Source organism: Lissotriton helveticus, chromosome 2_1 (assembly GCF_964261635.1).
Source record: "Lissotriton helveticus chromosome 2_1, aLisHel1.1, whole genome shotgun sequence".
Classification (NCBI taxonomy): domain Eukaryota; kingdom Metazoa; phylum Chordata; class Amphibia; order Caudata; family Salamandridae; genus Lissotriton; species Lissotriton helveticus.
In genome coordinates this window covers 951,560,992-951,577,929 of record NC_136059.1, presented here as the reverse complement: position 1 = coordinate 951,577,929, position 16,938 = coordinate 951,560,992, and the positions used below count along the sequence as shown (strand labels likewise).

Below are 16,938 nucleotides of genomic sequence, written 5' to 3'. Positions count from 1 at the left end.
TTTTACAGTATTACTTTATACTATTGCTTTTAATGTATGCACTTTACTTAACTATAAGTATTGCAATAATATCGATCCATTTCTCTTGTACGAGAAAAGAGACTGATCAATAAATAACACCTTTTTATTGAACACGCCCGTCTCTTCCTTTTCTCTACAATCTGATGAGACTAAGAATGCACGTACTGACTGAGTAAAATAAATTGCCTTTTGTTCACACGACTCTCGAGATATACTCTTGATTAGGGGAGAGCAAAGTTGTCATGTTCTATGGTTGTCAGAAACTAAATCCCTTCTTGTCTAATCAGGGAAGTTAAGTCCTCCTTGAACATTCGAGAAAGTTTCTAGTGAACTCTGAGCTAAGCTGGCAAACCCAAAACTTTAAGTCTAGTATCGACAGTAGTAGACCTAGTTAACGTCTGGCCTAGGCCTTTACTGCTGTAGGTATTATTCCAATGCGCAGAGCCTATTGGGATGATAGGAGCTACACTACATGGCGCCCAACGCGTTTGGAAAGGGCGATAAAACTAACGCAAGACATTTAGAGTAACCTTTCCCACTCAGACCCCTTTTCCCAAATACTCCAAAGACGTCTGGAGTGGGTGAAAGGTTATATCCGCCAGACCTCGCAGGAGGGAACTCCTATGTATGGTTCTTGGTATAGTCAACGTTGAAGGATAAACAGTTCCAAAATATTGTGCATCTAACCTTTGTTCCATAAGAAACCTGATCTGCAAACAAAAGACATAAGCTTCCTGTCGGTAAAATGGCAGAGAGTGATGATGAAAGAGAGGCAGTTAGATTAGCAACTGAACTCGCAGCAGCTGATGCTACCATGCAAGCAGCAGACGCGGATATAATACTCATCCCGGTCATCAAAAGGAGATCTATAACTCTAAAACTTATAGAAAATGGACTGACACCTAGAGGTGGCACAGTCATATTCGTAATTGAGGCACACGAATATCGGCAGACAGAGGTATATTATTCATGGATACATTTTCCAGCAGCAAATGCTGTAACAAAGTACTTCCACTATTACAAAATAGAGGAACCTCCTGAAAAGTACACTCCTTTCGAGGAGGTGGAAGTACCACTCAAATTTCAAGAGCATTTGCTCTTATTTGATGGCGCCCTAAAACACAATAATCACATCACCAGGCTCGGTCCTTTAGGTAGACCAGGAGCAACGTGGCCGGTCCTAGCCGGATACACACCACACCCAGACATCGAAGGGATGTCTACAGGAGAGCTGTTAACACAGCTAAAACAATTAATAAAAATTCATAGACAATTAGTACAGTATGTGATGCGGACTTCAACAATTCAGCCAGCGATTAAACTTCCACAGCTGACCCCCCACCAGGGGAACACAAATAAAATTACACCACAGAACATCCAATCCTGCCTAGGTAAAGTACCGGCTAAACGGGAACAAATACCATTCTGGTTGGCACAGAATATTACCCAAATAGAGGCGGTGTTTCCAGACACCACCCCGCTAGAAAAGCACAGGATTCTGACGATCTGTCTTCCAATGGGAATCGCACCACACATTGAGGACTGTGACACTTGGGGTACAGTCTTTGCTTCCATCTACACAAAAACGCACGGTGTTCCATCCATTTCGGTAATACCAGATGTGCTAAAACAAATTCAAGACGAATATGGTCCAGATCCCGCTTTAACTCTTGGTATGAAATTACTGAAAGACTTCAAGCAGGTCTCGGCTATATTACTAGCCAACATAAAAGGTGAAGCAGCAAACGTGGCGATCCGCCAGAGGTTAAAAGAGACAGATATAGCAGACCAACCAGCTGAAATTGCCAGAATCATAGAAAAATCCTATGAGGAACTAGGCAGAGATAGTTTAGGTGGAATACCAGTAAAACCGCAACTGATTGAAAGTCCAGAAAAATTATTTTTTAATAATAATTCACCAAAAAAGAACTGGGATGGAAACAAACAATCCAATCCTAAAGAAAAGAAATTCCAGTCCCGAGGAAGGTCTCCTAGGCGAAGAGAAAAATCTCCGAACCAAAGACACAGGTCACCTCAGAGTGACCCCTCTGGGAAAAGATATAACCTTAGAAATAGGGATAATATAAAAAAGCCTGATAGATATCAAGACATTGATACCCGTCCCTCTCAATCTTTTCAGAATTCCTCGCAGAAATCGGAAAGAAGAGGACGATCAGAACAAAGAGAAGAGCACGCCAAGTCCAAAGACAAGGAACCTGCTCAGCTAAAAAAGAAATTACAATTTCCAAAAAAGAAGGTAGCCAGTATCAAGGTAGTTAACAATGCCGAGAATACTGAGGACACAACTGAAAAACGGAGAGTGGGCTCAGACAATGCTAGACAGTGCAGCAGAAGTGAGCATAGCTCGCAAAGTCCTTATGAATCATCTGGAGACAGTGGACACGAATGAATATCTACAAGTGGAAACTGCAGACACCAGGGTTAGCAAACCTCACAAGATATACGAGATAACATTACGTATAGAGGGAGATAAGACTAGGAAAATAAGGGGACTGTTTTGGGATAACCTCTCCGAGGGCTATGACATCCTTCTAGCTGAAAAAGACTGGCCACCAGAGTTTGTCAGGGAGTGCCCTCATGGCGAAGAAATAATTATGCCTGCTTTCTCAAATCAAATTCCAATTCATAAAAAATACACACTTGCTAGAAAGTGGGCAGTGGCTCTAGCTCCTGCTTTATATAAAAATCATGTAGGATGGGATGAGGACTCCCCTCCTCACAAAATCCAGTTAAAATCACAACCAACTGCACAAAGGCAGTACCCAATTAAGCAAGAAGCTAAAAAACAGGTAAATGAAATACTAGATCAGCTAGAATACCAGGGGGTGATTGAAACTTGCACCTCACAAATGAACAACCCTTTGTTTCCGGTCTCCAAACCAGACAATTCATATCGTCTAGTTTTGGATTACCGACACCTTAACACATGTTGCAAAACTTTTGCAGTGCAAAATTCACACAGTGCTGCACTAATGAATAACATAGTGCGCAAAAAATACAAAACAACATTAGACATCTCTAATGGATTCTTTTGTCAAAACATAGCACCAGAGAGCAGATATTTAACTGCATTCTCAGTAAATGGCACTCAAAAACAATTCTGTCGATTAGCCCAGGGGTACAAGAACAGCCCGGGGGTATTCTCAGCGAGGGTAACAGAATTACTACAACTATATGATGATGAAGCATTATCTTATGTCGATGACATTTACTTAACAGACGATGACTTGGAGACTCACTTGAAGAGAGTGAACACCATAATACTAGGGTTCGCAGCAGAGGGTTACAAATTAAACTTTAAAAAATCCAGAATTGCCCATCTGACAGTCCTATTCTTAGGATATGAGTTATCGAGTGAAGGCAAAAGCCTGGCTGACAATTTCCTAGAGAAATGTGCCGTACTCCAAGCTCCTAAAACACTAAAAAACCTACAGTCAATTCTAGGCTTCCTAAATTTCGGAAGAACATACATTGCAAATTACGCAGAAAGGGTCAAACCCCTTTATGATCTAATTAAACCAGATTTTAAAAGATCCAGTTGGACTCAAATACACACAGAAATTTTGTGATCCTTACAAACAGACATGCTAATTAAAACAAAATTAGAAACACGTGATAACACACGCAATCTTGTGATTCGAGTCATCCCAGGGAGATGCGGATTCACATACCTGACCTCTAATGAGGGAGAAAAGGTACCAATTGCATTCAAATCACATTTGTACACAGAAGCTGAACAGAAATTCAGCAACAAAGAAAAAATTGTTCATGCAGTTCAAACCGCAATAGCTAGAGAAAAAGACATAGCTGACGGTAGACATATCACAGTCAGAACAGCTGAGTCAGCCTTTGAGGCATTGACAACACCGTGTAATTTAGCAACAACAACATTGGATCCAGAATGGTTACAATGGGTAAATTCAATCACAACGGACAAAGTATACTACTACTTTGATCCAGAACTAGAAGAAATGGAAAATCTAGAATATGAAAAAACATACCCTCTGCCATCCGACATTCTGCCCTTACGACATTACGCCTGTGTAATCTATACAGACGGACATGCTCAACCCTCCGTTTGGGGAGAACAAGCATACAACCCCACATGTGAGATTACAAAAGAAGTGTGGCGCGGAGGTAAACTAAAACCCCTATTAACAAAAACACACTCAGTAGAAACTAATTCAGAACAACAAACTGAAATAATAGCATTGAAAATGGCGCTAGATAATGCGGATCGCGAATTCCCGACACTTATAGTGTCAGATTCATATTACTGCGTCAAATCATATAACCGCGATTTGCAGACATGGATTCAAAACGGTTACAAAGATAACACAGATGCACCAATAAAGCAGAAATTGCTCTGGGAACAAATAGCTCTTTTACAAAAAGAACTACCAAAGACTCACGTGACTCACTCACTGAGTCATCAGCGTGATGGCGTTCACGTTGTAGGGAATTCATTGGCTGAAACAGCCGCAGCGGCAGCCACTAAATCGGCTCCCGTAGTTCGAAAAAAGCGTACATTAAAATACATTGACGGTGAAACAGTGCTGGCGGTGAAAACGTCATCAAAAGGCGACTGCTCAGCGTTACCGATCAACTATCCACTCAATTATACATACATAATCGATGCAAACTCCGTCCCTTTTGCTCGAATGCCTGGAGTGGGGGATAGAGTGATTCCAAACATGGACAGGAGAAACTTGTTAATCGCAGACGCACATATGGGCGAGGGTCTCAGACACCTCAAATTAAAAGATTCTCTGGAAGAATTACAATCACGGTACTGGTGGCCAGGCATGAGCCTGCACCACACCATGTTTGTAAAAAACTGCCCAAACTGCAACAGAGATCGCAGTGGGGAGAGAAACAGTTTAATACCTCGTCGTTCCACTCCAGGAAAAATCAGGAGTAAAAAGGAAGGGTTGCGATTAACATATACAGGCTAGTTCCACTTATAATGTAGATCACCAGCACTCGGCTGACGTCCGGACTGTTATACAAAGATTTGCGAGTCTAAATGGCATATACGCTAAGAGCATGCTACGTTTGACCATTGTTTTCACTCGGGCCCTCCAGCCTGGGGGGAAACATGGCCAAATGAGCATAGTCCAGCGGGAATCTTCTCACTTCCTGAGGGTACGGGATGGTGTAAAGAAAAAACCAAGGCATAAAGCAATCTATAACGGAAAGGATATTAGGTTCGCGAGCTGGGTGGGTCAAACATCTAATAAGTGTCCAACGTAGTCTCAATAACTTGCCAAGAAATTCTCTGAAGGGATTCAGTGCGTACGAATTATTATTTGGAACTAGGATGATGATCTCTGACATTGATAGTCAGACTTCAGTGGTGAAAGAAAAAAGCTTTGATATCAAAGACCGTTTGGCTATTTTACAGGACTTAAACAAAACAAGAAAAGACCTGAGCAACATAAAGTTGAAACAACAGCCAACAACCACTGAAGAACCACCACCTGTCCCAGCAAGACCTGTCTGGATTCCAAAAGTCGGGGATCTAGTCAGGGAGAAGATCGCGGTAAAGAAGGAATTTGGGCCTTCTTACAGAAAAGCAGTTCCTGTCTTGTCTGTCAACGGGACAAGATCAGTTGTACTACCGCCACTTGCTGGTAAAAAGGAGAACCGAGTTGTATCCATCGACCTGGTAAAACCACAACATGTGGCCGATAACAAACAGTAGGCCAAGTGGACTCCCAATAAGTAGCAGAACACCAAGGTTTGCTACCAGTACAGAGGTCCTAACGAAGAGGCTCATCACATTCGAAACGCCTACAGAAGAACAACAAGGACTATGCAACAATGCAATAGAACTCAGACCTCTGAAAACCCAAATAAAAACATTTAGCAGTGACACACCAATCTATAATGAAGTACCAAGTGAACATGCAAAAAACAGAAATCCTGAAGCAATTGGAACAATTGACAGAACTGCATCCGGCTACTTCATAAACTTCGATGATTCCTCTGAAGGCTTCAGTGAATCAAAGACACAGCCATCATCAAAAAGCTTTAAAGATAAAGCTAAAGAACTTTTGAAACAACTGAAAGAAACATATCTAATTTCTCCATGGATTGAATTTTGGGTGGGTTTTGGTGCATTTATCCTCATACTTTGGCTCATCATGATACTAACTTTGGGACGCTTCATCGAGGGAAAGTATGCTAAAATGGACACAGCAAGTCAGAAAATCAACTTGATCCTCAAACCACACACATCTTCACACGTCGAGAAAAGAGAACTTTCTTCAGCCAACTTCACAGCCAATCCGATACCTGGTGGGGTAGCCTGGGACAACACTGACTATGAAATTTATGGTCCGGTCGAGATCCTGAAATATCCACACCAAATCAAGATCTCCTTGAGTGACTTTGCAAAACCAAACTCATTTGCTGAGGATTGGGACTTCGAAAGCATTAATAATATGATGTCTGACTTAGTAATGTCTGCTAAATTTACCAAACATGATTATTTGCAGGGTTCTACAAATTATGATAGTATGTATTGCTATAACCACTATGGTAACCACTTGTTACATAGATCTGCACAACCTAGAAATGTTTTAAATTATAATCAATGGGAACATTGTGCAACACCTCCAAAAGGGAGCTCAAGAACCGTTTACGACAAATATTCATACTTTTCAGGTTTTAACACAAGTAATGCTGAAGCATTCTATTTTAAATTGTCGAACAAGACAGGAACCAAGACTATGATAACCAACACAAAATTGTTATATTCAGACTCATTCTTTGAAAAAATGAATACTTTTGGTTTTGATTATTGGGACAAAAATGTTGAATTGAAAAGTGTTTGGGGTACAAAAGAATGGCAAGTACAGGGTATAGAAGCTTTGTTTAGAGCCTGGATGATCCCAGAACAAATGATATTTTTAAATGACACTGTTCAACAAACCACCAGAGATTTAAATAAACCGTCTATTCCAAAGCCAACAATGTTTAGCAATAACTCTGATACAGATGAAGAGATAGACGTAAACCATATATTAAACCAAAACAGAACACATCCTGATTGGAAACAATGGTTGATCTGGCCCACAGATACAAATAACTGTCAAGACAGATTCCTGAACAAAACACAGGGGTTCAAAATGACCAGGCCAGACCCTAGATATCCTCAAAGACATCACCCAGGGATGATAATAACCTACAGTGTGGGCAAATTATGCCTTCAGTGGCTACAAACTTCCACACTGGCAGAAATTAAGCAACACCTAACTTTACTTACTGATGGTGCTGACTTGCGTGATTTCACTTTGGGACCACGCAAACAGCGTCAAAAAGGTTTCATAGCAGCCTCTGTATATGCAGCATACAATGAGGCCTGGAAGGTTACTCAAATTGAAACAGCAGAGAGAATACGGGAAATTGACCGTATTAATTTGGAAAAATCACTTTCTGTAGTGGACAATGGGTTAATGACTCTGTCCTCCAGAATTTTTTCATTGGACAGCATTGTGTCGTCAGCAATCGATATATTATCGCAAGACTTACTGTTATTACAACACGGTCAGTCACAATTGCGTTCTATTGTACAGCTTGGCTGGACGTTACAAAATCTGCGTTCAGGCTATGTGCCTTGGCGTTTAATCAACACAACGTCACTATTCCAAATCTTTAACCTTACTGATAGACAAATCGGTATGGCACAAAAGGGTGCTGATTATACAATCTTGAGCATTGAAAAACTAGAAAGATTACCAATGACAATGTCAGAACGACCTGTCAGTGAATGGATAATACATGGAATAATAAATATTCCAATCTCAACCTTCAGGTTTCAATACTGCCAAAAATATATACAGGCTGGCATGTACGAGAAATTGGGAAAGGGGTACATTAAAACAACATGGAACCTGCCCTATTCACATGCATGTGTCAGTAATAAAGGACAGAAAGTGTTTCTTAGTGGCAATAATTGTGCGATGTCACTAAGTGGCACACTTCTGTGTAACGGAATTAGTTTGCATGGAGCCTGTGAAGGGAATTCATACAACCTTTCATGTCACCAGCAAGGCGCACCTGCAACTGAAATAGAACCATTCTTTCAAAGACTCTATAATGGGAGTTACATTCTTATTGTAGACCGCAGATGTTGTAGTCTTATGCCCGGGACTCCTTATCTAGTAACTACGACTGCGAAGGTCAAGTGCTGTGGACGCTCATTGTTCCCCAGCTCCTTCCCAGACAGGGAGGCAAGGGCATGGCCCGATTTGAAAATTACTTCTATTCGAATAGATACTTTAAGCAGAATGAAAACAGTCCTTCTTCAGACGCCTACCAGGCTCTCGTCATCAAAAGAAACGTATGATCTACAAGTCGCAAGGACGACTGCAGAGATACATACATTATTATCAACTAATTCCCCCGTACATTTCGCGGAAATCCTGAATGAATTCTTAAATATTTCTGATACCAATGGGGTCTCAAAGGTATTTAAGACAGTATTTTCGATGGCATTAACACCATTCAAAGCCATACTGGGTATTTTTCCAGATTTCGTCCATTCGATTCTTGGCGGACTTCCCCTGATCTTGGGACTAATTGCAGGAATCCTATTCCTAGTCCTTATTTTTCGTTATGGCAACCCATGTCACAGACAAAACTCTTGCGACAAGGGAAGAAACAATCCTAGCCATTGGATACCGGGACCGGATATCAAAAATCCTGGGACTCTCCCAGCTTAGAGACCTGAACATGACTTGGTTTCTATCATTTCGACCAATGTGGCAAAGATGTGTTTTACCTGTATTGAGGTGTCTGCTATGCGGAGAAGAATGCGGGTTAGACACCTGTCTGACGCTACAATCGGATGCGCCGATGGATGCAGAAACATTGTTGAGCCCGATCAAGGTTCATGCTTTGTGCTGCCCTCAAAGGCTACCAATCCTGATGACGGCATTCGTGGAAGCTTCACCACTACGATTGATGGGTAGTGAAGTTCAAGATGAAAGCAGCATCAAACAGGTACGACCTTCTGTCAGTAATGCAAATCAGAATGTCAATGGAGACAATCATGCGCACGAATGCATGATTACACCTATTTCCGAGTTAGTGGAACTTTCCCAGGAAGCTGTTGACAGTTTTTTCGAAAGCCTAAATGATATGATGTTCTCTCCAGAACAGAAATAGAGACTTTTGAGCAAGCTCGCACACGGCGTTCCCTGAATTCGGCCTTCAACTTTAAAAATAAAGTCACATGAACAGATTTTCCCTCCAGTTCACGGACGGCAATTTTTCAGCAGCCCCAAAATATTTTTACATATCTTTCGGGACACTATCTTCTGCTTAAAGTAAGAACTATTCTTAAAGAACTAAGGTTTCTAAAAAAAAAAAATTTTTAGATAGCTTATAGACATTAGCTGCCCGCTGGCATGTTCATAATTATTTTATTTTGTGATGGAATGGTCTCGAACCTTTTTTCTGTATTATTTTAAGAGCCATTTCATGTGTAAATTCTGATATACCAAATAAGCAATAATGTATACAAATGCGATTACTTTGGCATTATTCTACAGCTTGAGTGCATACAATATATATGTTTGCAATTTTTCCGTATATTTGAAAAATTTCAAAATGCATTTATGTATTTTGGGGTGGTAAGGTATACACACTACTCTATAGTATGTTGTACTATGTTATACTATGCCTAGATTAGTAAATATGTCCATAGTTAGCGTGGAGTGGGTGTCATGTATTCCTATAGGTTCTGAATCGATCCCCCTATTCCTGACCCTATTCTAGTTAAACAAACCAACAAGTTAACTAGCAGTCAGCCCATGAGGCAGAAAATCCCCATGATGCAGATACCGTTATCTGACGCAGTCACACTACGGCACAGGAACGTGTTATCTGATTAGGTCATAACGCTTGCGATCTAATTAGACAAGCGATATTCCTCCAGCCCCTGATAAGGCATACGGAGTTCTCATAACAAATCAAACCTATGACAACCTGGGCAAAACCCTGCGGCCATTGTTTTGATTTCACCGAGAACTTTAGTAAAAGAATGTGCTAACGAGCAAGTCGTATGACATCTTTATTGACGTATCTATGTCCATCCTTACGTCAATCTCGGCACCTTAAAGGTATAAATATTACCGATCTTGCCCTATGCAAACACACGCGTGGTGACGAGACGGAGCAGCCATACTTGCCGAAGCCAAGAGCAGAGCAGACCCCGCTGGCAGCAGCCCCGCCTTCCTGACGCGCTGAGAGACGCGCTGCTTTCTCCTGCCGAGAATCCAGCCCCGGCGTTTCTGGGTAGCCCTCGCAGGCCGCCTGGAATATCGAGACCAGAGAGAGAGATACCATTCCTCATTCATCCTAACTTCCAGGTACAGAACTGAATAACCCCTCACAGAGAATTCTTTAGTTATTCACTTGGCAAAAACAAACTTAACTTAAACTGTAACTTTCTATTCCCGCCCACGTATTAGACTTAGGTCAGGTACACGGGGTAGGCGTATCTAGAAACACCAGTTGAGTACGTTTAGTCAAATGTATATGTGTATGTAATATATTTTATTCATTTTAAAACATCTTATGGCTTAGAAACCATATCAATGTTTTTTCAGTATTACTTTATACTATTGCTTTTAATGTATGCACTTTACTTAACTATAAGTATTGCAATAATATCGATCCATTTCTCTTGTACGAGAAAAGAGACTGATCAATAAATAACACCTTTTTATTGAACACGCCCGTCTCTTCCTTTTCTCTACAATCTGATGAGACTAAGAATGCACGTACTGACTGAGTAAAATAAATTGCCTTTTGTTCACACGACTCTCGAGATATACTCTTGATTAGGGGAGAGCAAAGTTGTCATGTTCTATGGTTGTCAGAAACTAAATCCCTTCTTGTCTAATCAGGGAAGTTAAGTCCTCCTTGAACATTCGAGAAAGTTTCTAGTGAACTCTGAGCTAAGCTGGCAAACCCAAAACTTTAAGTCTAGTATCGACAGTAGTAGACCTAGTTAACGTCTGGCCTAGGCCTTTACTGCTGTAGGTATTATTCCAATTCGCAGAGCCTATTGGGATGATAGGAGCTACACTACAGAACACTGATAAAGCACATCTACTTTTTCAGGCATTTCCATCCAAACTCCGATCACCTACCCTCTTTTGTCATTCTCTTTATTTCTAGCCTTTTAATAACATTTCTTTTGTAAAGTAATTGGATACATACACTATGGAAATTCAATTTTTTATTTACTACATGTTGTACTGTGCTCATTGCAAAACTGAATTGCTTTTAAGAGCTTGCAAGAAGTCAAAATTAGGAAGAGAAAGTTTCTCAGTGACTGAGTCTTGCTGGAGTAATGTTATGTGCAGTGGGAGGTTGTACCAGAGGCACTGTCAGCAGCGGAAGAACACATACCTCCTCTGGTCTTACAGTTTGTTCTGGGGACCTTGATGAGGTTGATGCCATTTGAGCATAGACTTCTCTGAGGCGTAGTCCTCAATAGTTTTTCCATAGTAAGTGGTTGGAGAGCCTTGTATGCATCTAAATGTAATTTTGATGAGCCCAGGCGTGATGCGAACTTCGGTGCTCTGGGTTTTTGGGAGTTTCTTAATTTGGTAGAAAGGCAAATTAAAGAAAACCAGACTGACGACATGTATTTAATGCAAGATAAGTAATGCTCTGGTCAGCACAATTTCTTAAAACACTGCCTGTTATAATCTTCCCAACATGATCCTAAACTTGAAGCGTTTGTGTTTTGTATTGCAGCGGACAGTTTGCAGTGGTGAAGAAATGCCAGGAGAAAAGCACCGGAGTCCAATATGCTGCAAAGTTTATCAAGAAAAGGAGGACCAAATCCAGCCGAAGGGGCGTTACCAAAGAGGACATCGAGAGGGAGGTCAGCATTTTGAAGGAGATCAAGCATCCAAACGTCATCACGCTGCATGAGGTTTACGAGAACAAATTGGATGTCATCCTTATCCTGGAGCTGTAAGTCACTCGGTTCTATTGTGATTCAGGAAGGTGGTTTTGGGCGGCATTGATGTTGGACCTGTGATGAGTTTTGAGCATGGAGAGGATAGTTCAAGAGGGCCTCGTTGCTTAGGTGATTGGTTGCTTTGTAGACTGAAGACCGTAGCACTGTGGCCTGTTCAGTTAGTAGGTGGAATGGTCTGTAATACTGAGGCAGATGTCAAGTAGATTGTCGCTTATCAGAAGACTTGTTTGGCAGCACGTTCCTCTTGTTTCAGTGCCTAGAAGGTCCAGAGTCAGTGAGCAAGTAAGCCGGTCGTGGTACACTCTGAAATGCAGTCAATGCAATATGTTTTTTAATCTAAAGCAAGAGGAGTCTGATCTTGTGCCTTCCTAACTTTGTGGAATTGCAAGTAGCTTGCAACCCGCAGCTGGGTTGACTTCCTCCAAAGAGCCAGAGCCTATGTTAGTAATGAATTGTTTTTTTAATATGTCTCATCATACCACACTGCTGCCATTTCAAAACTCTGCAAATAACATGTGTTATTGTTACCCAATGCGATTGTGTTCAATTTACTTACTCCTGAAGGATGGAAGAGTAAGGCAGCTTTGGATGCATTCAAATTCATGACTTGGCAGTCAACGCGTGTCGGTGGCAAGGGTTGAACTCACTGAGCCACCCTGCTAGCTTCAATAGACCTGAGTAAAACAAGCATTGCCTCTGACAGCCCCTTAAACCTGAGTTCAGAGACCTCAATTTGTAGAAAGTGGAGCTATCAACAATTCTAAGATGCGTTGCAACCACCCTCAATCACTCTCTGACCTTCTTTTCCCATATCAACCTTATGACTCCTGTGCTCTATTTGTGTTGACATATGAAATAGTTTGTAAAATACATTTTATTAAGACCACTACCTGACAAAAACGATTCATTTCATGTAGTTTCAGTTATGGCACATAGTTCATATTACAGTAAATGTATCGACTGTAACAATAGGACATCACTGTTTGACCGTGTCCACCACCTTGAGTTCGCGCTGATCTTTTCTTGTTCAATTTGGTAATCCGTAAGAGTATGAGGGGCCCCTAAAACATGTTCAAACACTCTTATCTAGCCAGGGACCTTTATGTTGGGCTGCAACAAACATCACCATAACAGGACCAAAAGGGCTCCAGCTTCAAGAAGACGAAAGAGAATCAAGGCTGGGGATTGGAAATAAAGGTGGGCGAAGGAGAAGCGGGCCAACCTTTGGGTTTACAGTTATGGAGAAAGAAAGTGGGCAGGGGGGGCCAAAATAAATATGAGTGTTAGATTACATGGTCCCATTGAAGAAATCATTGATGTGTCAGCAGTTAACTTCACTCAAAAGTCACGGTTCAAAAGATAAAACGAGGCCGCTAAAAATTTACAGCTCTCAGTATTCTGTTCAGATCGATCAGGATACTACAGGGTGAGATGACGATCAACAGTTTCATGTAAAGTTTGACAGTGCGGGTGATTGTCGGACATCACTCCTCTTTGGGTGGCCTAAATGGCTATGCGCATCAAGAGCACTATGGAGGAAGTACCATTGCCATCTCTCACTACACAGAATCTCCTGGGTTGGAGACTCCTTGTCTGTAGGCCCTTGGCTCCAGATTGTTAACGAAGGGACACAAGCCGTCTCCTCAACTTCTCTCTCACCTTTGAGGTGTCTGGGATAAAATATGCATGCCTACCCATAAGAGGTATCTTACTTCCGCTACTTGTAGCTTCCTAAATCTAATCCTTCACTATTTATTTTTTCGAACGGAAGGGTGCTGAATGGAGGTACCGACGGAGAGAGCGGGGCCTCACACTCCCGAGCCGTTGCCGGGTGAGATGAGGTCTTCATCCACACAACGCTGGGAAGAAGATATGTCTCTTCCCTTCCAGTGGACTCACATTATTCCAAGTTCCTGGTAGCTATGTAACCTATTTACAGTACATGCTGTTATGTTACACTTGTCGAGTTTGCAGTAGCCATTTTCTATTTAAAGGTCCTGAAGAAAGCCAGGGTATTGCCCTATCCGGCTGAAACATGTCGACCGTTCTTTATTAATGCCTTTGGGTAGCCTTACTACTCGGCATGCTTTTAATCCTGACACTTAGTCTTTCGGAACTTAGGTCTGAGTCTGAGTAGTCGAATTTTTCAGAATTACTATTATTGTAGCACTGCATGATATTCCTGCATTTAGTCCCTTGGCTACAGTACGGACATCTGGTCCTTCACCGTCATCACTAAGTCGGTTGTTGGATTTAATGCTGTACAAAACCCTCACATGACGTATTTTCCAGCGAATGGCTGGTCTGATGGGGTTTTATTATCAGCCTATGGGCCTCTTTGACAGGTGTTCATACATGCTTTCAATTTTGGTACATGTTGTTTCTCATAGCTGGACTGCACTCCCTTGACCTGGTATGCTCCTTTGTGTTTTGTCTTATATAGATAGCCAAATCAAAGCAGGTCTACAGTATTTTGTACAAAACCGGTCCAGAGAAGTTCAACTTGGTGTGTATCATAGTGGTTTATTACAATTGTTCCAAAGGAATTTAGTGTGCCCTGGGTGATGGGCAAAACAAAAACGAGTCCTCCCTGGGGAGGGTCACTTCTTCCAAAATGTTGTTTGCCCGACCCATATTCCTTCAAGAGTCTCCTCCGAATGGGGGCCTTGTTTTCAGAAATTGTGTGTGGTTAGTCTCGCGTATTCATGGGATTAGAGCTATGCTGATGCACATTGGAGAAGTATCACTTATGGCTTACTACATGTAGTGCATTGTGCTTGCAGCTTTATAGACGGTTGTTGAAGTGTATGATTGGTTTCTTTTTTGGAACGTTCAAGTTCATTTGAGTGTGATATGCAAATGTTCTACTGTAGCAGCCATGTCCAGTGTGTGTTCTGGGGAATTATCACTTCCCGTCCGTGATTGCCCCTTGCATGGTCTGGGTTGACAGTGCAGCTGTTGCCAGACAATCATGCAAGCATCACTCCAGAGGGGCTTTGGCTCCATGCACATGTTGTGCGCCAGGAGTACAAGTTTTGACTGGGCAGAAGTTGTGTGCTTCCACAAAAAAGTGCTAATCATCCACACAGCTGTGATCATTTTGTTTATTTATCCAGCTGCCCAAGCTTGAATTTTTCAGCGGCGCACACATGACATTGGAATGCATATAGTTTCTTAGATAACTAGATAATTTATTTCTCTAGCAGCAGCACAGATGACAGGAGGGAAGTAATTAACCTAAGTGAAAATTTAGGTCTGACTTGACAGTGCAACTGTCACTTGACCTTTTACAGTACACCAATATTATTTTACAATTCTTTGCTTCCACACACATAAATATCTATTCCCATGCTATTCACTCGCAATGCTTCACATTACTATACAACATTGCTTTAAATCCGGACCTATGGCATTGCCAATGCTTCTTCACCACCGAGTTAGACATTCACACCACATTTGTGGGTGCTCGAAGGAAACCTCGGGTACTTAACTGTTGCCACAAACCGGCTCTCCCTCCTAAAGTTGGGCAGAGCTAATGGGCTGACAGACCACAGCACTTCCACAGATCATAGCTCCACTCAGTCACTCACCGAGTACTGATTTACTTCTCCATCCAATGATCTCTGTCTCCAAAGACTGACTCCCACACTGGATTCAAAGGCAAAGCTTGGCAGGAAATAGCTGAGACTTCAAAAAGAAACCCAGTGCTGCCCAGCTCCACAAGGTTCCCATTGTTTATCTGCCATTTGGACTTCCTACTATTTAAGGCATTCTAATCTCAATGCTATCACATACCACGTTTGTGTAAGCTACCCTTCCACTGAGTCACAACTCCCCACTCATTACTTTGGAGTGGGGGACAGTGACTGCACTTGACGACAGAATTTGTAGATTAACAGAGCTCCTCCTAGCCAGCTGCGTTTCAGCTCCTTCCCTTGTATCCTAATCCCAGGGAGCCATGGTAGGTGATTTTTTTTTCTAAGTGTGAAGCATGCCAATTAACTTATTTGTAAAATTGTAATTTTGTACTTTCTTGCACTGCGATCTAAAAGCTGCGGTTGTGTTTTGACTTCCTCGAAACCGAAGCAGTTCCTCATGCATTGCACTTCCTGTTATGAAAGTAGCAACTGATGGAAACTTCTTATCAAATCCCAAATAGCGTTTAAAATAGCAATGCTAATAACAAAAACATGTTTTATCAACGCAGCAGATCTTCAGCCGAATGAAAATAGTGCAATATTCAGATCCATGTTCAGGTTCTACTTATGAGATACAAGAGTTTGTAAAAAAAATGTTTTTCAGCTTTGAAATTCGTCCTGAATAGAACCGGAACAAGTACATGAAAAACAAGCACACCACTATCTATCACATTCTACCATAAGGGTAGACATGGACGTCAATTCACCAAAAGGCCATGGGTAGCGGGAGTGACCTATGCCCCTTGACTTCGACATTCGCTCACATACATACGCTTATACATACACACATTCACACACTCTGCCTACACATACATTCACACATGCACACACTCTTACATAAACACACTCGAGGGTGCAAGCACGCACACAATATACATTAATCTGACCATTTTTAGGTCTCGCCTGTCGATGCGCATGCGCATCGAGCAAGCGAGACTATAGGGGCTCATCGACTCTTTATCCAACTTGCAAGGAATCGTGGCGATTCCTTGCAGTGCCCGTGACTTTTAAGCTCAATGCGCATGCGCATTGAGCTTAAAAGCGCGTGCACATGGCCCCAGCCGCCTGCCTTGCCTACTCTCCCGCCCCCTCACTTCTTGATTGCACGGCCGCTAGGCCGTGCCTCCCCTACTCCTCCTCCTACTCTCCTCCCCTCCCGTCTGTTCCCGCACTCCTCCCACACCCCCCTAC

The 16,938-nt window shown here is 42.0% G+C and overlaps 1 protein-coding gene across 2 annotated transcripts in view; it reads left to right on the top strand.

Annotated features, from left to right (window-relative positions):
- Nucleotides 1–16,938, top strand: part of DAPK1 (death associated protein kinase 1) — a 615,679-nt gene that overhangs the window by 265,963 nt on the left and 332,778 nt on the right. For both annotated transcript variants that reach the window (XM_078675702.1, XM_078675704.1), the window contains one exon: nucleotides 11,821–12,042. In XM_078675702.1, the coding sequence (XP_078531828.1) occupies nucleotides 11,821–12,042 (222 nt within the window). The remainder of the gene's footprint in view (nucleotides 1–11,820; nucleotides 12,043–16,938) is intronic.